Genomic DNA, 26,150 nt, shown 5'->3' on the forward strand with positions numbered 1-26,150 from the left:
TGTTTCAGTATAACCAAGTACAGTGTACAGATCTTTTACTGATCACTGTATTGGTGTCACTTGTGACGCTAAATAGCATTAGGAGCAGTTAGCGCTAGGTTAAGGGTACCCATCATATATTCCCTAATAAAGTTTAACCCCCTGATCACCTCCAGTTAACCCTTTCACTCCCTGTCACAGTTTCATTAGTACAGTGTAGATTTTTTTTCCTGATCACTGTATTAGTGTCATGAGTGATGCTAGTTAGCATCAGCATCAGTTAACGTCAATTCCAGACAATGCCAGATTTTAACCCTTTGTTTGCTAGTAACACTAACGCACACACTATACACCTCCATTACTAGTATAGTGTGGGAACAGATTGATATCTCAGAAAGGGACAGTGTAAAAATAAAATAAAATAGCAAAATAAATAAATAAATGAAAACACCCTTGTCCCCCCATGCTCATGCGCAAAGGTGAACACAATCATTGGTCTCATGCCGTACGTAAACAGCAATTGCACCATGCATGTGAGGTATTACCACAAACGTCAGATCGAGGGCAGTAATTCTAGTAGTAGACCACCTCTGTAAAAAAGTGGTAACCTGTAAAGGCGTTTAAAGGCTTTTAAAAATGTACCGTATGTACTTTGTTGCCACTGCACGGGTGTGTGCAATTTTAAAGCATGTCCTGTTTGGTGTCTATGTACATAAGATCATATTTGATATTTTACCAAACATTTGGGCATTATAGTGTGTTTTTGTACATTAAAATTCAGAAAAGTGTTTTTTTTTTCAAGAAAAGTGCATTTAGAAAATTGTTGCACAAATATTGTGTGAAAAAAAAATGCAACACCAACCATTTTAATCTCTAGGGCCTCCGCTTTAAAAAAATCTAGTAATTCAAAGTAATTTTCTAGCATAAAAAAAACTATTTTTTCATGTAAACAAAAAGTGTCAGGAAGTGCTTTCTCTTTAAAGGGGTTGTAAAAGTTTGTGTTTTTTCGCCTTAATGCATCCTATGCATTAAGGTGAAAAAACACCTGGCTCCCCCTAGCCCCCCCGTTTTACTTAGCTGAACCCCTTCTTTCAGTCAGTGGGGACACGCTGACTCTCTCCATGGGGTCCTGGTTCTTGATTGGATAGATTGATAGCAGCTCTGCCATTGTCTCATGCTGCTGTCAATCAAATCTAATGATGCGGGTGCCGGGGCCAATCTGGCAATCTGTGTCTACAGACGCAAATGCTGGACTTGGGAGGGTGCCGCCAAGGTAACCCCCTCAGGGAAGCGATTCTCCGAGGGGGTTATCAGATGTGGGGAGGAGCCGCGAGAGCGAGAGAAGTAGCTAGAAGAGAGAGTGATGGGTGGCATACGTTTCTAATGTTGGGCATAAAATGCCAGGACAGTTCAAAACCCCCCCAAATGACCCCCTTTTGGAAAGTAAATACCCCAAGCTATTTGCTGAGAGGCATGTTGAGTCCATGGAATATTTTATATTTTGCCACAAGTTTTAGGAAAATTTCATATTTTTTGAACAAAGTTGTCACTAAATGATATATCGATCACAACTGTCATGAGTACATGTGAAATTACACCCCAAAATACATTCTGCTGCTTCTCCTGAGTATTGGGATACCACATCTGTGAGTGCCAAAAAACCCTGAAATGTCAAGATGGCACAACCCCCCCCCCCCCCCCCCCCCAAAATGACCCCATTTTGAAAGTAGACACCCCAAGCTATTTGCTGAGAGGCATGTTGATTTTTTTTTTTTTTTTTTTTTTTTTTTATAATTTTTCCGATACTTGTGGCAAAATATAAAATATTCCATGGAATCAACATGCCTCTCAGCAAATAGCTTGGGGTGTCTACTTTCCAAAAAGGGGTTTATTAGTTAAACCCACAAGTGCTTTTTTCACCACTACTATTCTCTTGTACTGACTTTTGAAATTTAAAAGACTTTTTAGAAGGTAAAACGTTTATTTTATCTACAACTACAGTATCTCACAAAAGTGAGTACACCCCTTCCATTTTTGTAAATATTTTATTATGTCTTTTCCTGTGACAACACTGAAGAAATTACACTTTGCTACAATGTAAAGTAGTGAGTGTACATCTTGTATAACAGTGTCAATTTGCTGTCCCCTAAAAATAACTCAATACACAGCCATTAATGTCTAAACCGCTGGCAGCAAAAGTGAGTACACCCCTAAGTGAAAATGTCCAAATTTGGCCCAAAGTGTCAATATTTTGTGGGGCCACCAATATTTTCCAGCACTGCCTTAACCCTCTTAAACATGGAGTTCACTATGTATTCATGTTCATATTAGAGACCTTGCGCTTCTCCACCTTCCGTTTGAGGATGCCCCTTGTGACGGAACGGATCCCACACTCCGATTGAGTGCTTCCATCAGTATATCCCGCTTCCTCCAATCTGACTCCAATCAGATATTCCAACCACTTACAAGCCCAAAACAAGACAACAACACTTGCATAGCTGCTCAACATGGACTCATTTATTAGAACTAACATGCCAAGTATTTATAATACAGTAGAAGACTAAAACCTAACCTAATTAGCATGAGCTAATTATCTAAATCAACACTCGGACTAGTTGACTGAGGGATAAGCCTTTTCGGCTCCTAGCTCACTAACAATTCAATAAACATTACCATAAACATAAACACAGGGTTAATTAGCACAAACAACAATGTATGGAATACTCCTACAAGCCAGACTAGACTCATTTACACAACAGACAGGTGGCTGGAGTTGATGACATTAGCATCTAACAGTTTGTGTCCCAACAGCATGAGGCAACACACATTATATATACATATATACAGCATTGAATCTGACTAGCACAGATTATAGTGGGGTTCTCATTCACCCTGTGCCCCTTAAAATCCCATAATCAGTCTGCAAGAGGCTCGCATTCAGTCCTCTCAAAAAGTCTGTTTCCTGGCTAGGTCTGTCACACCCCTCAATAGGGTTTAGGTATGGAGACATGCTTGGCTAGTCCATCACCTTTACCCCCAGCTTCTTTAGCAAGGCAGTGGTCGTCTTGGAGGTGTGTTTGGGGTTGTTATCATGTTGGAATATTGCCCTGCGGCCCATTCTCCAAAGGGAAGGGGTCATGCTCTGCTTCAGCATGTCACAGTACATGTTAAAATTCATGGTTTCCTCAATGAACTGGTGATTCAAATGATATGTTATGGGAATTTATTTGTATTTAATATATTTGTTTTCTGAACGGTGAAATTGTATATACATTTCCCTCTACCAATATTAATCTTTCGCACTATGTATACCAGAGCTCATGTTTTAATAAATACTTTTTGTACCTCATGTTAACTAATCTGTGTTTTGGATAATAAAACCAAGATTTTTTTTTTTTTTTTTATAACTCCTTTGTTTCTCACTTGCTGCTAAAAAACCCCATGGGGAAACCTCTTTTTTGTTTGTATTTTCCATGCGACACGGGGTGTGCAGCTAAGTCAGATCCCTCTATGTGCCCTCTTCGAACCATATGGGAGTCATTCTGCCAGTGATCATAGGGGAAGAGAGAGACAGGCTGCCGCCTGGTTTATCAGAGTGCCGAGGGAACATAACAGCTTTCATTTAAATAGCTGTGTGTTCCCTGCCGAGTGCTGTAATATACAGCCCCTTCTCTCTGTCCAGGTGCTTTGATAGACAAATCATCTGTCCAATTCTGGGACAGGTGATCTGTGTATTAAAATTCCCTGGACAAGGGGGAGGGGCTGTATATGACAGCACGCGGCGGGGAATACACACAGGCTGCACTGGGGACACAGACTGTACTGAGGACACAGGCTGCATTGGTGAGACAGGCTGCACTGGCGGACACAGGCTGCACTGGGGACACAGGCTGTACTGAAGACACAGGCTGCATTGGTGACACAGGCTGCACTGGCGACACAGGCTGCACTGACAGACATAGGCTGCATTGGGGACACAGGCTGCATTGGTGACACAGTCTGCATTGGGGATCATAGGCTGCACTGGCAGTCACAGGCTGCATTGGGGACACAGGCTGCACTGGCAGACACAGGCTGCTCTGGCGGGCACAGGTAGGGCTGCCACTTTTTCTTCAAGCCAAACCCGAACACTTTAGTGGCGCACGGCAAAACATTTTTTTGGGGGATTCTGTAAAGGATTGCAAAAGACCTAGGACACCTTTGGGCGCTCCAAGGAGAATAGTAATGTGGCTTGCATAGTGCCCCCTCACTGTTCTGCGCTGCATTACTGCCTTAATTTTGTGTCCAGGTTTCAAGTGGACTGAAACCCGGACACATGATTCAAAACCCGAACTGTCCGGGTGAATCCTGGACAGGTGGCAACCCTAGGCACAGGCTGCATTGGGGACACAGACTGCACTGGCTGGCACCGGCTGAATTGGTGGACATGGGCAGGCTGTATTGGTGGAAATGGGCAGGCTGCATTGGTGGACACGGGCAGGCTGCATTTTTGGGCACAGATAAAGTTGTTGTTAATATTTATTTTTATAACTTAATTCTGCATAAAACATTTAAGTGTAATTTCATGAGATAATTTATGAGGGCGGGGCAGGGTAGGGGGTGGCTGGGGTAACTGGTGGGAAGGAATCCTCAAGGCCTGGCTAGTAGCTCAGGACTTGAAATTTTGAGCCTTTTATGTAGAGCAACAATACTTTTTTTCAGATCCTCAGAGAGTTCTTTGCCATAAGGTGCCATGTTGAACTTCCAGTGACCAATATGATAGAGTGAGAGCGATAACACCAAATTTAACACACCTGCTCCCCATTCACACCTGATACCTTGTAACACTAAGGAGTCACATGACAGCGGGGAGGGAAAATGGCTAATTGGGCTCAATTTGGACATTTTCACTTAGGGGTGTACTCACTTTTGTTGCCAGTAGGGATGAGCTTAGGCGTGTTCACATGGAACACGTGCAGAGCCCACCAGGAAGTCGGGGCAGTGCTGCGCTAATCACAGGCAGTGAGACATTGCCCGATCTCTGCAGCCGCACATCAGGGCAATGTATCACTGCCTGTGATTAGCGCAGCGCTGCGCCGACTTCCTGGTGGGCTCTGCACGTGTTCCATGCGAACACGCCTGAGCTCATCCCTAGTTGCTAGCGGTTTAGACATTAATGGCCGTGTGTTGAGTTATTTTGAGGGGACAGCAAATTTACATTGTTATACAAGCTGTACACTCACTACTTTACATTGTAGCAAAGTGTCATTTCTTCAGTGTTGTCGCATGAAAAGATATAATAAAATATTTCCAAAATGTGAAATACTTTTGTAAAATACTGTAGATTAGGGATGAGCTCCAGCGTGTTCGCATACTCCACGTGCTGAGCCCGCCAGGAAGTCGGCGCAGTGCTGCGCTAATCACAGGCAGTGATACATTGCCCGATCTCTGCAGCCGCACATCAGGGCAATGTATCACTGCCTGTGATTAGCGCAGCACTGCGCCGACTTCCTAGCGGGCTCTGCATGTGGAGTATGAGAATACGCTGGAGCCCATCCTTACTGTAGATCAGACCAAAATGAGGAACAAACGAGGAGGAGAGAGGGACTTAGTTCCAAATCAGGGTCAGTCCCTTCAAAATCAGGGACAGTTGGGAGCTATGCACCTAAATGCATCTAAATTAGGGTGACCAGATGTCCCCGGTTTCAGGGGACAGTCTCCGGATTGAGGACACTGTCCCCGGACCAAGTCTGTCCCGGTTTTGTACCCGAATTTGACTTCAACAGGAGCTGGGGCAATTTTCAAGGACAGTCAGTGCAGAATAAAAAAAATAATCTGAATTACACCCCCCCTGCTCCTACTAGCTTAGGGGGTGTATTTTTTCCATTATCTGTGTCTCTTTCTAATGATGATGTGCTGGTCAGAGCGGATGGACTATTTCTTCAGTTTCTGGCACATGCCCATTCAGCTCCGCTCACATGTTCTCCTGCCTTGGCTCAAATCCCGGCCAGCCGCCTGCCTGCTTATCTCCTTGTCTTCCCCGGCAGAGTCATTTTCCTCGGCTCCCCACCCAGTAGTAGCCGGGGCCCGGAGAGTGAGACCTGAGAGGCTGTGAGGCCGGCGGCGGCGACGGACATAGAGAGGCAGCTGAGCTCAGCTGATGATGTCCAGCAGCAGGAATAGAGGGGAAGCCGATCCAATCGTGGGGCTGCCAGTGCCTTCAAGGCTTCAACACAGGTGTGCCTTGGGGGTGTCTGTGAATAGACTACATTGCACTGTGTCTGTCTCTCTGGCATAATGGATGGTATCAGAACTCACAGGCAGCGGCACTTATTGGTCACAAAATCAGCACCCAGCAGCCATGTTATGTGACACACTGTGACAGAGCCAGCCAGAGCCATGACAGAGTGCCCGCTGCCTGTGAGTTAGCATGATGCTGATGATCTTTACCAGTTTCCGATCGTCTGATAGCAGATTTACTGCTACAGGGGAATCACACTGCGCAGAATCACTTATATACTGGATCCTGCATTTCTGGGTGTCAGAGCAAAGCAGGTACAGGGGTCCATGTCTTCCCTTAGTAAAAGACCCTCCCCCACAGTGAGAAAACACTTGTTAGGCATTCATTTAACCCATTGATTGCCCTAGATGTTATCCCCTTCCCAGCCAGTGTCATTAGTACAGTGACAGTGCATATTTTTAGCACTGATCACTGTATTAGTGTCACTGGTTCCCACAAAGTGTCAAAAGTGTCACTAATGCCGCGTACACACGAGCGGAATGTCCGACAGAAAAAGTATTTTATCGGATATTTCCAATCGTGTGTGGGCCTCATCTGCCTTTTTTTTTCTCGAAAATTCTGACGGACCTAGAAATAGAACATGTTTTAAATATTTCTGACAGAACCAATTCCTATCAGGAAAACCGCTCGTCTGTATGCTGTTCAGACAGACCAAAAACGACGCATGCTCTGAATAAAGTACGAGGCGGCAGCTATTGGTTACTGGCTATTGAACGTCCTTTTTCTAGTCCTGTCATACGTGTTGTACGTCATCGCGTTCTAGACGGTCGGACTTTAGTGTGATCGTGTGTACGCAAGACAGTTTCAGCGGAACTCCTTCGGAAAAACCTTCAGAGTTTGTTCCGACAGAAAAAACGGTCATGTGTACGTGGCTTTAGTGTCCGATTTGTCCACCGCAATATCGCAGTGAGTCGCTGATTGCTGCCATTACTAGTAAAAAAAGAATATATGTCCCTGGATTTCATTTTAAAAATCTGGTCACCTTAGTCTAAATGCATCTAAACATGTTTGCCAAATGTGGCTTTAGGTATGGTTTTAAGCTACTTATTTCCTGCAAAGGCGTTCAGTTGAGGAAAATGCATGAATGAGGCCTAAAAATGGAGTGAAAGTTTGCTTTATAGGAAACAGTTCTCCACATGTAATACATACATGATAATCCTGATCCTGTTCGAGGTATACCCCCTCCAGGCCAGTAGGTGGCAAAATTGCTGTACTCAGTCATCCAGGAAGGGCTGGTAGGATGGTGAGACAGTAACGTGTGCTGGAAGTGCTGGCAGAGCTCAGATCATCTGTTGGTGTGAGAAGTGTACAGAGCAGAGGAGGAAGATCAGTACTGGAGGATGACTTCTACACAGGATCCCGTAGTCATTGTGTCTGCTGCCCGCACACCCATAGGTAACCAGCAACCCTATTCATTGCCTGTATATAATGTGTCCCCAGTCATTTTGTGTATGTATGTGTGCATTCATCATCTATGTTCCTGGTGGGTGTATTATTATTATTATTGTGCATAAAACAGATTTGTTTTGCTGGGAATACAATATAATAAATCTGTATAAATCCAGATCTAGGATCTGTCCCTTGTACTGTAATGGATGACACCCCAGGAATGGCTCTATAATGGGTGTGTAGGAAGGGGGGTCACATACTTTATTTGGGGAGACATTGCATCCTAATGTCTGCTCTGTTATTATAGATCACTGTTGCAGATTCTTGAAAACATTGATAACTAAAGGAGCACACACATTGCAATCTCATTGTATAGCTCATTGCAATCTCATTGTATATCTCATCGCTCATTGCAATCTCATTGTATATCTCATCGCACATTGCAATCTCATTGTATAGCTCATCGCACGTTGCAATCTCATTGTATAGCTCATCGCACGTTGCAATCTCATTGTATAGCTCATCGCAATCTCATTGTATAGCTCATCGCACATCGCAATCTCATTGTATAGCTCATCGCACATCGCAATCGCATTGTATAGCTCATCGCACATCGCAATCGCATTGTATAGCTCATCGCTCATCGCAATCTCATTGTATAGCTCATCGCAATCTCATTGTATAGCTCATCGCTCATCGCAATCTCATTGTATAGCTCATCGCACATCGCAATCTCATTGTATAGCTCATCGCACATCGCAATCTCATTGTATAGCTCATCGCACATCGCAATCTCATTGTATAGCTCATCGCACATCGCAATCTCATTGTATAGCTCATCGCACATCGCAATCTCATTGTATAGCTCATCGCACATCGCAATCTCATTGTATAGCTCATCGCTCATCGCAATCTCATTGTATAGCTCATCGCAATCTCATTGTATAGCTCATCGCTCATCGCAATCTCATTGTATAGCTCATCGCACATCGCAATCTCATTGTATAGCTCATCGCACATCGCAATCTCATTGTATAGCTCATCGCACATCGCAATCTCATTGTATAGCTCATCGCACATCGCAATCTCATTGTATAGCTCATCGCACATCGCAATCTCATTGTATAGCTCATCGCACATCGCAATCTCATTGTATAGCTCATCGCACATCGCAATCTCATTGTATAGCTCATCGCACATCGCAATCTCATTGTATAGCTCATCGCACATCGCAATCTCATTGTATAGCTCATCGCACATTGCAATCTCATTGTATAGCTCATCGCACATCGCAATCTCATTGTATAGCTCATCGCAATCTCATTGTATAGCTCATCACACATCGCAATCTCATTGTATAGCTCATCACACATATTGCAATCTGATTGTACAATTCCCTTTAGATCTGTCAACAACTATGTAGTGCAAAGAACCTGCCTGATTGACTGGATAGCTTAAGTTTGTCCTCATATTACATAGTTTTGGTAAATCTAAAGTTGATTGTACAGAGATTGTATGGCGACCCTTGGATCTGCCAACACGTATGCAAGTATTTGCCTAGCTGGATACAGCTAGATTAGGTAGGTCCTCATATTACATTGTTTTGGTAATATGCTAGATCCAGAGAAAGGCTAAAGCCCCATACATACTATCAGATTTTCTGCTGATTTTTGTCTTCAGATTTACCAAAACCATGTAGTAGAAGGGCCTGCCTGATTGCATACAAATTCAAACTCTTAAAGAGGAGTTCCCCTAAAAAAAAAAAAAGAATCGTAAAGTCAGCAGCTACAAATACTGCAGCTGCTGACTTTTAATAATCAAACACTTACCTGTCCCAGGGTCCAGCGATATTGGGGAACGAAGCCCCGCTTGTTCCCGCCTCCGCTTGGTGGCGCTGGCATTCTAACTTTGGCCACCCGGCTGTGGCTTCACAGCCGGGCACCCACTGCGCATGCGCGAGCGGTGCCGCGCAGTCATCTGGGACCTGTCACGTGTCCCAGATGACAGGAGGGAGGGGGCAGAGCTGAGCCCTTCCTGCGGCGAAGGGCAGTGATGTCAAGAGCCCAGGCACTGAAGGAGGCAGACTACAAGGCACCACCTAGCAACAGGCATTTAGAGGTGAGTTAAAAAAAAAAAAATCCAAATTTTTTTTTTTTTTTTTTAGGAATTTTGATGATTTTATTTTTTATGTGCAACACCACTTTAAGGTTTGACCTCATATTATATGGTTTTGGTAAATCTGAAGGAAAAAATCTGCAGAAAATCTGATAGTGTGTATGGGGCTTAAAACGCAGATTATACTGATCCTTGTTGGTAGCCACCCCAGATATTTGGCCATCTGGATGTAGCCTTAAAGCGGAGTTTTACCCAAAAGTGGAACTCTCGCTTATACGCCTCCTCCACCCTCCCTCCCAGTTAAGGTTGCCACCTCATCCCTTTAAACCCGAACGCATATTAGTTACACAGGTTCTGTGGCTGATTACGGTGGAAATTAAACTCATTTGGTGCCTTATCTGAATTGAATTAGCCTCAGAACCTGTGTAATTCAAAGGTGTTCAGGTTTAAAGGGATGAGGTGGCAACTTTACCTCCATTGCCACATTTGGCACCTTTCAGGGGGGACGTGTTTTTGACGGGTCCGCTTCCGGAGACCCGATCTTCCAGAAGTTCGGCCCCCCTCCTCCTTCCCCCGCTGCCGGGCCAATTAGAAAGTGCAGCGAGCTTCGCTCATGTGCAGTAGGGAACCCGCTGTGAAGCCAAAAGGCTTCACTACCAGGTTCCCTTACTAGGAATGGCGGCGGCAGCAGCACCTGGGAGACTGTTTGAAGGTCGGCTGGGGTGCCAACATCACGGGCTCCCTGCACAGGTGAGTGCCCTAATATTAAAAGTCAGCACCTACAGTATTTGTAGCTGCTGGCTTTTAATATTTTTTTCACCCAGGCTGGATCTTCTCTTTAAGTTCGTTCTATGAAGATTGTACAGTCAGATTGTAACTTGTATGATAACTTAGGGCTTGTGCACATTGGCAGAAAAAAATGCAGCTGTTAGGGGCATCAGCCTCTGAGAGCAGCTCTGGGTTATCTAATGTACATATACACTTTGTGTCCTTTATGGGTATATTTTAGAGCAACGTTCAGGGGCATTAAAAAAAAAAATGCCCCAGCCTGCGTTAAGAGAGATTTCCAGCATAATTTATGCTTATGCGTTTACTTTTATTCTGGCCAATAGAATGAGTTCATGCTCATACACATATAAACGCAATACGGGCATAAATGCACAGCATTGGAGGCATTTTGTTCTGCCAACCTCTGGCATATTTGGAGTATTTTTTCAAACGTCTGTGTGCATGAGCCCTTATACACATTATGATCTGCAGAGCTCAAATGCCATAATTATTCTGTTCTCCTTATCAATTTATGAAAAAACAGTAAGGGCTCATGCCCATGGGTACATTTGCCCTTCCGGTAATCCCCTGGTGCTGCACATAGATAGGAATAGTTGCAGATGGCTGTATGTAGCGATGCACAGCTAATTCCATAATGTGGTGCATGCTTACAGGCATATTGTCCCAATTATGTGAAGTGAATTACAGTCATTACATCTCAGCCTGTCACCCACATAAGTAGCAGCGCAGAACTGCGTTCGGGCACCTTCAACCTATTTATGTCTTATTAGCAGCTGTGCACAGCACCAGGGGCTCCCAGACACAAAAATACGCCCATTTGCTTACAGTGTGCAGACGAAGGCACAGATGCACATGAGCCCTAAATATATTGGTATTTTATGTGAAATCGATTTTTTTCTATCTTTTCAAGTGCATGAGCCTTGATGCCCCGTACAAACGATCGGACTTTCCAACAACAAAAACGTGGATTTTAGTTTGAAGGATGTTGGCTCCAGCTTGTCTTGCATACACACGATCACACAAATGTTGGCCAACAATTACGAATGTAGTGACGTACAAGACGTACGTGATATCTCCATTACGAACGCTAGTTATATCTCCGGCTCATACTTGATTATGAGCTTGCGTGGACTTTTGTCCGATGGACTTGTGTACACACGATCTGAGAGTCTGACAACAAACATTTGTTGGCGGAAAATTTGAGAACATGCTAGCCAACATTTGTTTGGTGGAAATTCCGACAACAAATGTTCGATGGAGCATACGCACTGGCGTACGTTCTGTCAACAAGCTCACATCCAACATCCAAAATCCGATTGTGTGTACGGGGCATTAGAGTTACAATCTGACCGTACAATTTTGGGGTTGATTTCCAAATCGTCAATTAACTGCAGCAGCCATAGGTTTACACCTTCTAACTGAGCATGCATGTGACAGCCCATTCATTTCAAATGTAGAAAAGGGGTCCCTAAAGGCTTATTCACACCATAAGGTGCATCTGTGTGTGTGTGTGTGTTTTTTTTTTTTTTTGCGCATTTAGGGCAGCCCATTGATCTCAATGGGCTGCCCTATGCGCATGCAATATGCAAAAATAGTGCTGTACCATGTGTTTTGGTAGGCATATTTGCCAGATGTATTGGGGTGCCATTAAGAATTATTGGTCTGTGCGTCTGCCGAAGGCAACTCATTTTCGTGCGGTGTGGGAAAACAAGCAATTTTGCACACGTTCCTGCACTGCATCTGTCCTGAATATGGCTGTTTTCACACAGGCTTTCTGATCAGGTCGGCCTGTCAGTTTTACAAGGTGGACCTGATTGGACCTCCAGTCTTTTCTATGGAGCGGTGGGTGCCAGCGGACACATACTGCTATCCAATCCGATCCTGTCTGCCAAAAACAGCTAATTTGTTCAGATGACAGTCAGATGGAAACAGACAGGTGGTCCGTTTAGACCCGATTGCCCTAAGGGGAGAGCGGGGCTGTGTCTGTGTCTGCTCTGCATGGTGGAGCGCACACGGGCCTATCATCTGCCTGCCCAGTGGGGAGATCCCATACTGAGCAGGCCGAGGCAGAACTACGGACATGCCCATGTGACACCAGCCTAAACCTTTAGGCCCCTTTCGCACTGAGGCGTTTTTCAGGCGCTAAAAATAGCACCTGTAAAAAACGGCTCCTTTCACTGGAGCGGTGCGCTGGCAGGACGGTAAAAAAGTCCTGTTAGCAGCATCTTTGGAGCGGTGAAGGAACAGTTTATTCACGCTCCTACCCATTGAAATCAATGGGGCAGCGCGGCTGCAGCAGCAATGCAGCAGCTTTTTGCGGGCGGTTTTAACCCTTTTTCGGCCGCTAGCAGGGGTTAAAACCACCCCACTACTGACTGAATACCGCCGCTAAAACAACGGTAAATCGGCCCTAAAAATAGCGCCGCTTTACCGCCGATGCCTGCACCGCTCCAGTGTGAAAGGGGCCTTACTCTTTTCTAAAAATGCGTGGCACCAAACCACCTGATTTGGCACGTGCGACACGCAAGTGTTTGTAAATTAATGGTACCACCAAGTGTCTGCTAAAAGGGCAGCGCGTTTCTTTGTGTGTTGGGATAGCGTGTGATTTAACGCACATTCCTGGAACGCATTGATGTGAACCTAACCTAAGTGCATGGAGATTGGGAGGTATTTCTAACTCATCAGATTTAATTTTTAAGAAATCTGTTGAATTTCTCCAGAACTTGGTATATATAGATCATTGTAGGGTTACAGTAGAAAATGTAAACACAGACAATGAAGGGCACATGCTGCATAGTCATCTATTCACGTCCCTGGGAATGCAAAGCTTCCAACGTAGCCTGCTGCTCCATGGATCTGGGGTTCATGAATATTCATGAGCTCAGTGTGGAGTGAAGGGAGGAGTTTTCTGGGATGACAGTCAGCCCCTACTCTCTTTTGCTGCTGATTGGCTGGCTAATGTAGAACCATATATGCAGGTTGCTGCGTGATAGGGTAGCTGTTCAGCTGGCATCCCTCCCAGCATTCTGATTGCCTGTGAGTGTGCCTCCTCTGCATACGGTCAGTGTGATTGGACGAGCAGTCTACTCCACTGATCGTATCATGTTCTTTTGTCCCGAGTCATAAGGGAAGGTCCAAAGGCAAATTGTCAAAGCAGCCGTGTATAACATCAGTAGTGTTTAAACACATGAACTCTGTGCTATCCCTATACAACCTTTTCTTGGCTGTCCTCATACAACCTTTCACAAATTTGCTTTATAAAGCTGGAACATTTCTTATAGCTGCATTCGCTTAAGATTGCAGGTCAAACTTCAGTTGCCGCCGTACAGTTTTTAATAGATTACCCAAATAAATAATACAAATTTCGTATAAATGTGAAAAAAATCCTCTCGCTATTATGTAAGGATCAACCAAAAATTCAAATGTATAAGAAAGGAAAATAGAACTGCTGCCACTGAACAGTAGATACATCACACTAGTAATATATACATAAAAAAATAAAGTGAAGGGCTCTAAATAATAAAATATCAAAATGCCCAAGATGTACGCATCAAAAAATGACAGCAAATATATCAAAAGTGCAAAATATAGTGTTGTAAAGACTACTAAAAAGAAACCGTAAAAAGGATCCAATATACACTATATTGGCAAAAGTATTGTGACGCCTGCCTTTCCCCCCACATGAACTTTAGTGGCACCCCAGTCTTAGTCTGTAGGGTTCAGTATTGAGTTGGCCCACCCTTTACAGCTATAACAGCTTCAACTCTTCTGAGAAGGCTGTCCACAAGGTTTAGGGATGTATCTATGGGAATGTTTGACCATTCTTCCAGAAATGCATTTGTGAGGACAGGCAATGATGGGGACGAGAAGGCCTGGCTCGCAGTCTTCGCTATAATTCATCCCAAAGGTATTCTATCAGGTTGAGGTCAGGACAGTCAAGTTCCTCCACCCCAGACTTGCTCATTCCTTTCTTTATTGGTCCTTGCTTTGTGCGCTGGTCCAAATCATTTGGTGAAGGGGGGGTTATGGTGTGGGGTTGTTTTTCAGGGGTTGGGCTTGGCCCCTCAGTTTCAGTGAAGGGAACTCTTAAGGCGTCAGCATACCAAGACATTTTGGACAATTTCATGCTCCCAACTTTGTGGGAACAGTTTGGGGATGGCCCCTTTTTGCTTCTACATGACTGCGCACCAGTGCTCAAAGCAAGGTCCATAAAGACATGGATGAGCGAATTTGGGGTGGAGGAACTTGAGTGTTCTGCACAGAGTCCTGGCCTTAACTCAATAGAACACCTTTGGGATGAATTCGAGCGGAGACTGAGAGCCTGGCCTTCTCGTCCACATCAGTGCCTGACCTCACAAATGCCCTTCTGGAAGAATGGTTAAACTTTCCCATAGACACACTTCTAAACCTTGTGGACAGCCTTCCCAGAAGAGTTGAAGCAAAAACAAAAGCCCCATACATATTCCAATTTATGATGTGAGATCAATCAAAATAAAATAGTTTTCAAGTGCAGCAGCACCAATAGAAGTGTCCGATCTGCAGCCAAGTCCCATATACTACTGTGAATATTGTGCATCTTCCCCTCCCGTTAGATCAGGCATGTCCAAAGTCCGGCCCGCGGGCCAATCGCGGCCCGCGGTCCGGTTTTGAACGGCCCGCCTGGTAATCTAAACATATATAATTTTTGTGGCCCCCGACGATCTCCCAGCGCCGGGGCCACAAAAGATATATAGTCTGGCTGCATTGGAGATAGGAGGAGGTACGAGCGCTGTGCACACAGGAGTATTCCCTGTTTACACTGCAGCCTCTGTAATAGGAAGTCCCATCTCCGCCATTGGACGACTGTTCTGTCCATCAAAGGAGGCGGGACTTTCTCTTAAAGAGGCCGCTGTGAAAACAGGAGATTCTCCTGTTCTTTGGCGCTCGTCCAGCCCCCTCCATGTCCCCTCCAGGGCTGCACTGATGGCAATGGTAAGTACATTCCTGGCTAATAGTGAGTGAAATCCTGGCAATGGTGGCTGCATTCCTGGCCATAGTGAGTGAAATCCTGGCAATGGTGGGTGCATTTCTGGCAATAGTAAGTGAAATCCTGGCTAATGGTGGCTGCATTCCTGGCAATAGTAAGTGAAATCCTGGCAATGGTCGCTGCATTTCTGGCAATAGTATGTGAAATCCTGGCAATGGTGGCTGCATTCCTGGCAATACTATGTGAAATCCTGGCAATGGTGGCTGCGTTTCTGGCAATAGTATGTGAAATCCTGGCAATGGTGGCTGCATTCCTGGCAATAGTGAGTGAAATCCTGGCAATGGTGGCTGCATTCCTGGCAATAGTATGTGAAATCCTGGCAATGGTGGCTGCATTCCTGGCAATAGTAAGTGAAATCCTGGCAATGGTGGCTGCATTCCTGGCTAATAGTGAGTGAAATCCTGGCAATGGTGGCTGCATTCCTGGCAATAGTATGTGAAATCCTGGCTAATGGTGGCTGCATTCCTGGCAATAGTGAGTGAAATCCTGGCAATGGTGGCTGCATTCCTGGCTAATGGTGGCTGAAATCCTGGCTAATGGTGGCTGAAATCCTGGCTAATGGTGGCTGCATTCCTGGCTAATGGTGGCTGAAATCCTGGCTAATGGTGGCTGCATTCCTGGCTAATGGTGGCTGCATTCCTGGCTAATGGTGGCTGCATTCCTGGCTAATGGTGGCTGCATTCCTGGCTAATGGTGGCTGCATTCCTGGCTAATGGTGGGTGCATTCCTGGCAAAGGTGGGAGCGCAGATGGGCACTGACCCTTATTTTGCTTCAGAGTTTTTTATTTAAAATTTTAATTTTTTTTTTCCTGAAACTTCCCTCTTATTCGCCAATAAATACGGTATATCCAAATAACACGCCCAAGCTCATCTCTTCAACACACACAGCCACAAAGGCAAGTGAATTCTTGTTGGGCCGTGTATTAGTGCTCGAACGAACACACTTAGACCGATTTTTAATGGTTCAAAGAATGTCAGGCAAAATGGTTGGCTCTCGTGCATGTTCACTTCATCAAATCTGGCCCTCTTTGAAAAAAGTTTGGACACCCCTGCGTTAGATTGTAAGCTCCATGAGCAAGGCCCTCTGAATCCTTCTGTATTGAACTGTATTGTAATCGTACTATCCCCCTTTACATTTTAAAGCATTGTGTAAACTATTGGCACTATATAAACCCTGTATAATAAAAATAATACAAGTCCTGATCTCGGTCCATTAACGGTTTATGAAACAGGGATGATCGGGAGAGAACATGTTCTCCCCAGATCTTCTCCACACACTGAGAATCTGTGATTGACTGACACAGAAACGGCCAGTTTATGAAGCTGCGATCTCAGCACTTGACTGGTGATCTGAGTCAGAATTCACGCTCCCTGATTCACCAGCTCCGAGGTGGTGAATTGGGGAGAGAAGAGAGAATCCCCAAGGGAATCAGTGATGGCGTACCTTGGCACCCCAGATGTTTTGGAACTACATTTCCCATGATGCTTAGGCACTTTGCAGTGTAGTTGAGCATCATGGGAAATGTAGTTCCAAAACATCTGGGGTTCCAAGGTTCACCATCACTGCCCTATAAAATATCAGTATGGTGGCCTGAATTTATGGGAGGAGCCCGGAGGGTATTTAAGCAGCCCACTCGCCCATGCTCTTTGTCGGTTCCAGTGCGAGATACTACACTTCACTGGGCCAACTCTTCCCAGTAATTTCTCTTTATAACCGATTTGTTTCAGATACATTGCATACTTTCTACTGGTGACATTCGTTGTATCCCCCATGCCGTGTGTCATAAAATAAATAAATAATAATAATAAAAACCTCATACTCATCGAGACCCTTGCAATCATGCGATATCTTCTCGGCAAAACCAGACTGAGACCCTTGCAACCACGCAACTCATTCTTGCCGGTAGTTAGAATCTTTAATATTTGCAAACAAAATGAAGGTTTCCTATTTAGAATAATAATCTGTCAGATTAGTAAAACAGCGATATCAGAACCGATTCAATCATACAGTTTATAGTGTACATAGATTTGCAAAACAATGGGATAAAGGAATATTCCTGAACTTTATTTTATCTCATGGTTACTGTGAAATTATGTGAATGCATCAATGCAGTGTTATCTCAGCTTGCAGAGCTTGGATTCATTGAATGAGTTTACCAAAAATGTACACATTGCAGAATATACAGCCTCATGCTACATAACCATGCTCCATTTAATGCTGAATAAACTAAATTATTAATGTATCTTAAATGGAAAACTATCTTTTAGATAGATGTTTTACTCCAAAAGCATTTTATTTTAAAATAGATTTGATAAAATCAAAAAAAATCTGATCTAAATCAAAAAAAATCAGATTTTTTTTTTTTTTCTCATTGATTTATATCCACCCTGCCTTAAAGTGTAAACCTTAGCAACGAAATATGAACAAAGCATATCAAAGCAAAGCACTTTAAGCCAACGCACTCTCATGCATGCCATAGCAGGTGGTAATGCATCATGACTGATCACTTTAATGAGAATGAACCTTAAGTGTTATCTGTAACCACATTGGTCCTTGCTCCTGTGATTTGACTTATGGTCATTATACACTTCTGTATTTACATATTTCCTCTCTGTTAGGTTCATTTAATGGAGCCCTGTCCACTCTCCCGGTTCATACCCTCGGCACCGTAGTCATCAGTGAAGTTCTGAAGAGAGCTGACATTAAACCTGATGAAATATCCGAAGTTATATTTGGACATGTGTTGACATCAGGTAATCTACTTTGTCTAATGTTCGATTTACAATGTATCCAATTTATTGCGTTTTCCTAGTGTCTAGAGAGGAAACATTTTATGCAATAACTTGGGCTAGTTGCACACCTGTCTGTATGCTTTTCAATCATTATTTTGGTGTGTTTTTGCAGTTTTTTGATGCGTTTTCATGCTTCATACATCCTTTTTATAGGAGAGGGAGACTGATCGTTAAATATAAAACTCTACCAAAAACACACATCAATGCATTTTTCTTGCACTTTTAATCAAAGTCAGTGGACCCCAAAGCACACCTTCCTGCATGAAAAAAGTCCTTGCACCTCTTCCAAAAACACACTGTGGGAAACTGCGTGGATGTGAATGGGACCCATAGGAAACCATGTTAAATCAAATGTCATTTATTCCTGCACTTTTGAGGACAGGAATATGATGGGGTGGGGTTGTGAGGACAGGAATGTGATGGGGTGGGGGGGGGGGGAGTTGTGAGGACAGGAGTGTGATGGGGTGGGGGGTTGTGAGGACAGTAATGTGAAGGAGGAGGGGAAGATATAAAGGGCGGGATGGGGTAGGAATGTGAAGGGGGGGGGGTGAGGACAGAAATGGAGAGGGGGGGGAATATAAAGGGCGGGATGGGGTAGGAATGTAAAGGGGGGGGTGAGGGCAGGAATGTGAAAGGGGGGGGTGAGGACATGAATAGAATGGGTGGTGGGGGGGTGAGGGCAGGAATGTGAAAGGGGGGGGTGAGGACATGAATAGAATGGGTGGTGGGGGGGTGAGGGCAGGAATGTGAAAGGGTGGGGGGGGGGGTGAGGACAGGAATAGAAAGGGGGATGGAAGGGGGTGAGGACAGAAATGTGAAGGAGGAGGGGAAGATATAAAGGACGGGATGGGGTAGGAATGTGAAAGGGGGGGGGGGGTGAGGACAGGAATAGAAATGGGGGTGGGGGGTGAGGACAGGAATGTGAAGGAGGAGGGGAATAATATAAAGGGCAAGATGGGGCAGGAATGTAAAGGGGGGGGGGGTGGGGACAGGAATGTGAAGATGGGGGGGGGGGTGATACAAAGCGGATGGGTGATAGGGATGTGAGGGGCTGATATGAACGGGGCTGAGGACAGTAAGGGGACAGGAGGGGGGAGGAGGGTGATAGGGATGTGAAGGGGTGATATGAAGGGGGCTGGAGGGGTGATATAAAGGGGACAGGAGGGGGGGTGATGATAGAGATGTAAGGGGGCTGAGGACAGTAAGGGGACAGGAGGAGGCTGATATAGTGGGGACAGAGAACAGGAATGTGAAGGGGGGGGGGGGGTGATACAAAGCAGGTGGGTGATAGGGATGTGAGGGGCTGATATGAACGGGGCTGATGACAGTAAGGGGACAGGAGGGGGGAGGAGGGTGATAGGGATGTGGGGGGGTGATGATAGGGATGTAAGGGGGCTGAGGACAGTAAGGGGACAGGAGGAGGCTGATATATTGGGGACAGAGAACAGGGATGTGAAGGGGAGGTGATATTACTGGGAGGAGTGATGTGAAGGGGAGGTTTAAGACACTGCTGTAAAGGGGACAGGACTGTGATGTGAAGGGGAGTTGGGATTTAGAGGGGCTGAGAATACTGTTGTAATGATGGGATTGTGATGTGAAGGATCTGAGGCTAGGTTTATATCATTGCTACCTTTGTTCTGCGTGTAGGCAGCCCGATTATTTCAATGGGCTCTTACATGCAGGAACACAGAAAAATGACTCCCTGACCTTTTTTTGTTTTTAAATTGTGCTGTACCAAGATAGTTTGTTGCTCACGTAAACGTGCGGGGCTTGCTGGTGCTTCAAGGTGACTTTAAGAATCGAACATGCAACTTGGACCTCCTATTGAAAATTTCACTGACTGGACTTCTTGGAATTTTAATTCAATACCCCTGTTATACAGACTGGGCTGCTCTATGCCAATAGACAAATCTTGCATGGCCTGTGCATTCACCAAAAGCCACAAACCCTATAATCCACAGTGGGATCCACTTAGGCCTCTTGCACACTGGGCATTTAGCCCCTCTGCATGAAATCCTGGTGTTTTCGGGTGTCTGGGAGGCACAGGTGCAGTGCCCAGCCTGGTTGCCAGCATCCTGTCAAGATACTTGATGGGCTGAAATACATTAGTGACCAGATTCTGTACCAAGTGGCACTTGTTTGTGTATTCACGGAGGTATGCTCGGAACACAGGAATTCTGCATATAGCCCAAAACACGTGAACCAAATCTGTAACCACAACAGACAGAAATGAAAATCTGACAGGAGTTTAAGCTTTCTCCTATTCTACAAAAAAAAACCCCAAACTTTGTATTGCTGCTGGAAAGTTCTCTTCACTTGCTGTCTAGCAAAACATTGTCTGGAAATGAGAAAACAAACTCTCCAACCCAACCCCAGATTGCAGTAAAAACCTGACAGGGGTTATAACCTTCCCCGCTCTATGGAAAAAAAAAAAAACTGGACATGACCTGTAATTACTGCATGCCACCTCTGATTGGCTTTATTGCACTACTGAAAAACTTGAGCGAGCTGTAATGTAGATCCCTATCCCATGTATTTTTACAATTTGTGCCATTATTGGTGACTTCACTAATAAGGTGCATGGGGTGGGGTCAGTGCCAGATACCAGGCACAGAGTATCCAAAGGGTTTTGTGGTACAATGGGATGTGGCATTCAGACACCTGCATATTATTTATAGGGGGGAAAAAAAAGCTACGCAAATGTTTCCAGCAATATGTTCAAATGGTTTCATTATTTAGCTATCCTTATAATTGCTAATATTTATTCTTTTTAGTTGCAACCATTTTCTCCTTGCTTCTGTATATTCTTATTTTCCTGTGTCCTGCAGGTACTGGACAAAACCCAACTCGTCAGGCTGCTGTAGGAGCCACAATTCCTTACTCTGTTCCTGCATGGAGCTGCCAGATGATCTGTGGTTCAGGCCTAAAGGCAGTAAGCCTTGGAGCTCAGTCCATACTGACAGGGGAGTCTGATATTGTTGTTGCCGGTGGTATGGAGAACATGAGTCAGGTATGAAGCTTCTGAAAAGTTTTCTCCATGATGAAATTGTGACTTGGGGGTTTTTATATATAGAAGTAATCTACTTCTATAAAAGGTTCTGCTTTACACCCTGACATAGAGACATTTCATAAGCTTATTGAGGAGATTGTACACTTTTGATCAAAGGATAAGTTCACCTTCGGGAACATGTTACATGTTCCCGCACTTGCCGCTCTCCCCCTTTTCCCCCCCTCCCCTTACCTGTGACAGTGGGCTGGGGATCTTTAGTCACAGAGTTCTGTGAATGACTAGACTACAAGTACCATTATCCTTTGTGGCTGATGGCTTATAGCTCTCCATAAACTATGAGGGTGTTGGTGGGCATCCTTGTAGTTCGTTGATTCTTCCTGAACTGAAGTAACTGTATGCCTGTATTAGGGGTACAAAAACAGCAAATTCTCCTGCGCTCTGGTTTCTTGGTCTTTAGATGTGATATAGACAGTTTGAAAATGGTGTAGTCACTACGTCTTGCAGCCCTCCTTTAGAACATTGGGTGTTCAAATACTAAAAAGAGAGAATACAAAGAAGGGGAAGGCGCACTGACCTAGTGCATTACCATAAAACAGCTTTATTTAAAATTGAATCAAATAGCAAAATGGCTACTCACAAACGAGTATTGATCACAGGCAAAATCAATACAATAAATCCATCGCACCAAACGTTTGGCGACTCCAGACCAGATGTCCGAGGAATTTGATGAGTACCTCTACGGAAATGGCTAACGCGTTTCGGGAGTGACCCCCTTTCTTCAGAGCCAAAGAGGGCTATGGGCCTAGGGGTACAGGCATACATCTACACCGACGGTCTGCAGGAGTCGATATTGCACATTTTATTACTGCAAAGATGTGCATCCTACAGGATCACTGGGTGTGGGTCAAGGCCGAGCTATCCAGGGAGACTCGCAGTCTCACCTTGGAGCAGGAACCGGCAGGCTCAGCAATGGCTTCGAGCCAGACACCACCTCGCAGGGAACCTCTGGGGGCTCAGGTTCCCCTTGGATGGGCTGTGACTGCAGCTCAGAGCCAGGTCTGAGCAGCCCGGGAGCCCTCTTGTGACGGCATCCCCTGTCTGACATTGCCCTTACTGAGTGAATGAAGGATTAGTGTGACAGCCCTGGGACAGGTCACTAACGGCTTCTGACAGATTACCTGTAAAGAGCAGCGGTGATGGGCAAAGTACAATAACCTATAGTGGTAAGTTAATCTTTAGCTCCACAAGCTGGTATGGTACATTTAGGTGAGAAAAACTACTCATGTCCCTCTAACTTGCCACTAACTAATCTTCAACACTTAAAGCTGCACTCCAGATAGGCATAAACATCACTTTAATGTCATTGTGTATAATAACATTTTTTTTTACATCAAACTAGGACAATTACCTTAAAATGTGTCTTGAATCGCTCCTCTTCTGCACATACAGCCCCATGTCAGACCTTTCAAACTCCTCTTCATCAAATACTGCCTTATGTCAGACCCCCCCACACTCCTCTCTTGTACATACTGTGTACCATCACACAGTCAGCGCTCTCTTCTCTACATTTCACCCATGTCAGACCCTCCACACGCCTCTCCTGCACACATTGCTAATGCAAAAATTCCTTAGTTTTTTTTTTTTTTTTGTAGTATTCTCACTCTTGCCTCTTTTGGAACTGGCAGCTGATTTTAATTTTAACATCTAAAAAACAACCAAAAATAAAACTTTAGCATTAGCCAACCCGTGCTCATCGCCGTTCACTTCTCCCTGTGAGCCCCCCGCACGCAGGGCTGGAGACAAGCAGGGAGGTGAGCAGAGTTTAGCTCACACAGAAAATAAAGCTTTGTTAGTTTCAAAAAAACTGGCTCCTTATTTTTTTTTTTTTCTAGCTGGCTCCTAGATTCAAACTTAAATTTGTCAAGCCCTGGGATAAACTTTTCCATTCAGAACAACGTGGAACCAAACTTAGAATTACTCCCCTACTCCAACTGTCCGATGCCGTGAGATCTCTCGCCAGTGTCGGCATTTTCTCCACCAGCTTCTTACAGATGCCAGTCTTTGGCCATCTTGATAGGCAGGTGCAAGATGACATCACTTCCATGCTTGAGCGGGAGTCATTCAACCCCTGCACACTGGTACTGCTGGGGAACTCCAAACTGAGCTGTGTTATTGCATTAACAAATAATGCAGTGCTTTGGCTGATTTATTGCGTTAATTAAAAATTTCTCCTGCTTTCACTAATTTAACACCATAAAGAGAGGAATGGTTGAATATATACAAACAACGCATGTTACATGTTATGGAATGCTGTCTATCAAATACACACGCCTAGCGCCTAACAGGAAGAAAAAAGAGATGCATGGAGGACACAGCTCACCGCTGCCTGTCCCATAGCTCGCCTGCTGCCAGACCTGCCACCAAATTGCATAAGTGCTGGGCAGACGGCGGGGGGGGTCACAGTGGCTGAATTTGATGGGAACAGTGGCTGCATTTAATGGCACAGTGAGGCTGCAGTTAATGTGTTTTTTTTTTTTTCAGTTTGTTTGCTCCCCTCAAAAATTTTGCGCACCAGCCGCCATTGCTTCCACCTAATATTGAATAGATCCCTTTTTCCGCCAAAACAGCCCTGACCCGTCAAGGCATGGACTCCGCTAGACCTCTTAAGACCAAGCTATAATTAGCAGATCCTTTAAGTCCTGTTAGTTGAGAGATGGGGCCTCCATGGATTAGACTTCTTTTATCAGCACATGCCACAGATGCTCGATTGGATTGAGATCTGGAGAATTTGGAGGCCTAGTTAATACTTCAAACAAGTTGTTGAGTTCCTCAAACCATTCTCGAACCATTTTTTGCAGTGTGGCAGGGTGCATTAACATGCTGAAAGAAGCCACTACCATCAGGGAATACTGTTTCCTTGAAGGGGTGTACTGGCTCATCAACAGTGTAGGTGGTGCATGTCAAAGTAAAAGCCACATGAATGGCAGGAACAAAGTTTTCCAAGAGAACGTTACCCAAAGCATCACACTGCCACTGCTGGCTTTACTTCTGCTCAAACTACATCCTGGTGCCATTTCTTCCCCAGGAAAGCAACACACATGCACCCAGCCATTCACATGATGTAAAAGAAAACATGATTCATTGGACCAGGTAACCTTTCTTCCATTGCTTCCCATTCTAAAGCTCAAGTGGCCATTGTATACGCTTTTGGCCATGAATACGAATTGGCATGGCTACCTGGATGGGTCTGCGGTTACGCAGCCCAATACACAACAAACTGCAATGCCCATTTTTTTCTGCTTGCACCACATCAACATGTTGCTGCCTAATTTATCCCACTGACTTTCAGATGTCATTGTAACAAGACGAGATAGTGTTATTCACTTAACCTGTCAGTGGTCATAAATTTATGGCTGATCCATGTAAACCTTGACCTATATCTAAAAGTCTAATCTAATCTAATCTCTCGCCACAACTGGCCTTTGTAAAGGCTATTTTGCAATGTGACCTCATACAAGTGGAAAAGGTCACAAACGCACTCATACAACACAGATGACACAAAAAAACATTTGTGATTGAAACTCCTCTTTAATGCCCTATAAAAGCTGTTCTGGAAATAAAATTTTGGACGTTATTACCATAATTAGGCTTCAGACTCTTCTTCCCAGGTTCACACCATAGAAGCAAACATACAAAAAAGTACACCTCCCTTAAAGCGGTAGTAAACCCTGAGAACCCCCCCCCCCCCCCCCCCCCCCCCAAAAAAAAAACCCTGCAAGATAATGGCATAATGTGCTAGAATGCATCGCCACTCGTAGTGGCACTCTGTCACCGCTGAGGGGGCTGACCCCAACGATTCTTCCGTGTTCGCAGGCTCAGGCGCTGTGAGTGGCTGAAGCCTCGATTCCGGCAAGAAGCTCTGAAGTTCTGACACGATAAGCCGGACCTTCAGAGCACATGCGCTGCTGACATCAGTGGCTGCATGCAGGATGACTATCTCCTAAACGGTGCATGTTTAGGAGATATTCATTTTACCTACAGGTAAGCCTTATTATAGGTTGATCTGTAGGTAAAAATCACAATGCGGGGCATACAACCACTTTAAGGCAAACTATTCCAGGATATCGTATAAAGCAGCAGACACAGCAGGTACACCATGCACAGAACTTCCCAAGAAAAGCTGCTGCCGGCTAATGTCAGAGAGCCGCTCCAGGCTCTGCAGGGATATCAACTATAATGCTGGGGAACCATCCAGACACCTGATTGGCAGCTGGCTCATCCTTTCAGTGCATAGCCGAGAGCAAGAGAAAAACGTACCCAAGCTTTACTGCTATATAGTATAGTTGGTGTGTAGAGTAGTCGGTGATCTGGCTAATTAAGCTCACAAAGGATCCATAGAAAGTACAGGCCGGCAACTCCACAGCTTTTCCATAGAAAATATTTATTTGAGCATTACAGCAATAACATCATCCAAAAATTTGGACGCGTTTCGGCCTTAGGCCTTCATCAAAAGCACCCTGCCACCCTCTCCACAGTCCAGTGCTCCAGTGAGTGCTGAAGGGGCAGAGCAGAGAGCTGTTGACTGACAGTCAACGCTCTGTGCTCAGAGCGGAGCTGAGAACTGAGCAATCGGTGGTCTTTGATCGATTGGTTGTCCGTGTAGAGGCGGCGAGGGACAACTGCAGCATCTGATCGCTACTGCAGCCAACTATATGAGTATAACTGTTTGTTATTTCCATTTCCCGCACTTTCCTTTTACTTATTTGGGA

At 44.8% G+C, this 26,150-nt stretch overlaps 1 protein-coding gene across 1 annotated transcript in view; it reads left to right on the forward strand.

Annotated features, from left to right (window-relative positions):
* The first annotated feature begins 7,486 nt into the window (after positions 1 to 7,486).
* The window catches only part of ACAT2 (acetyl-CoA acetyltransferase 2), a 41,128-nt gene continuing 22,464 nt past the window's right edge, over positions 7,487 to 26,150 (forward strand). Inside the window, exons 1-3 of the mRNA XM_077486310.1 lie at positions 7,487 to 7,654; positions 18,198 to 18,332; positions 21,200 to 21,381. Of these exons, the coding sequence (XP_077342436.1) occupies positions 7,600 to 7,654; positions 18,198 to 18,332; positions 21,200 to 21,381 (372 nt within the window). The 5' untranslated portion in view covers positions 7,487 to 7,599. The remainder of the gene's footprint in view (positions 7,655 to 18,197; positions 18,333 to 21,199; positions 21,382 to 26,150) is intronic.

The sequence above is a fragment of the Lithobates pipiens genome, unplaced genomic scaffold (assembly GCF_037356315.1).
Source record: "Lithobates pipiens isolate NorthernLeopardFrog02 unplaced genomic scaffold, aLitPip1_a1.2 Scaffold_18, whole genome shotgun sequence".
Taxonomy (NCBI): domain Eukaryota; kingdom Metazoa; phylum Chordata; class Amphibia; order Anura; family Ranidae; genus Lithobates; species Lithobates pipiens.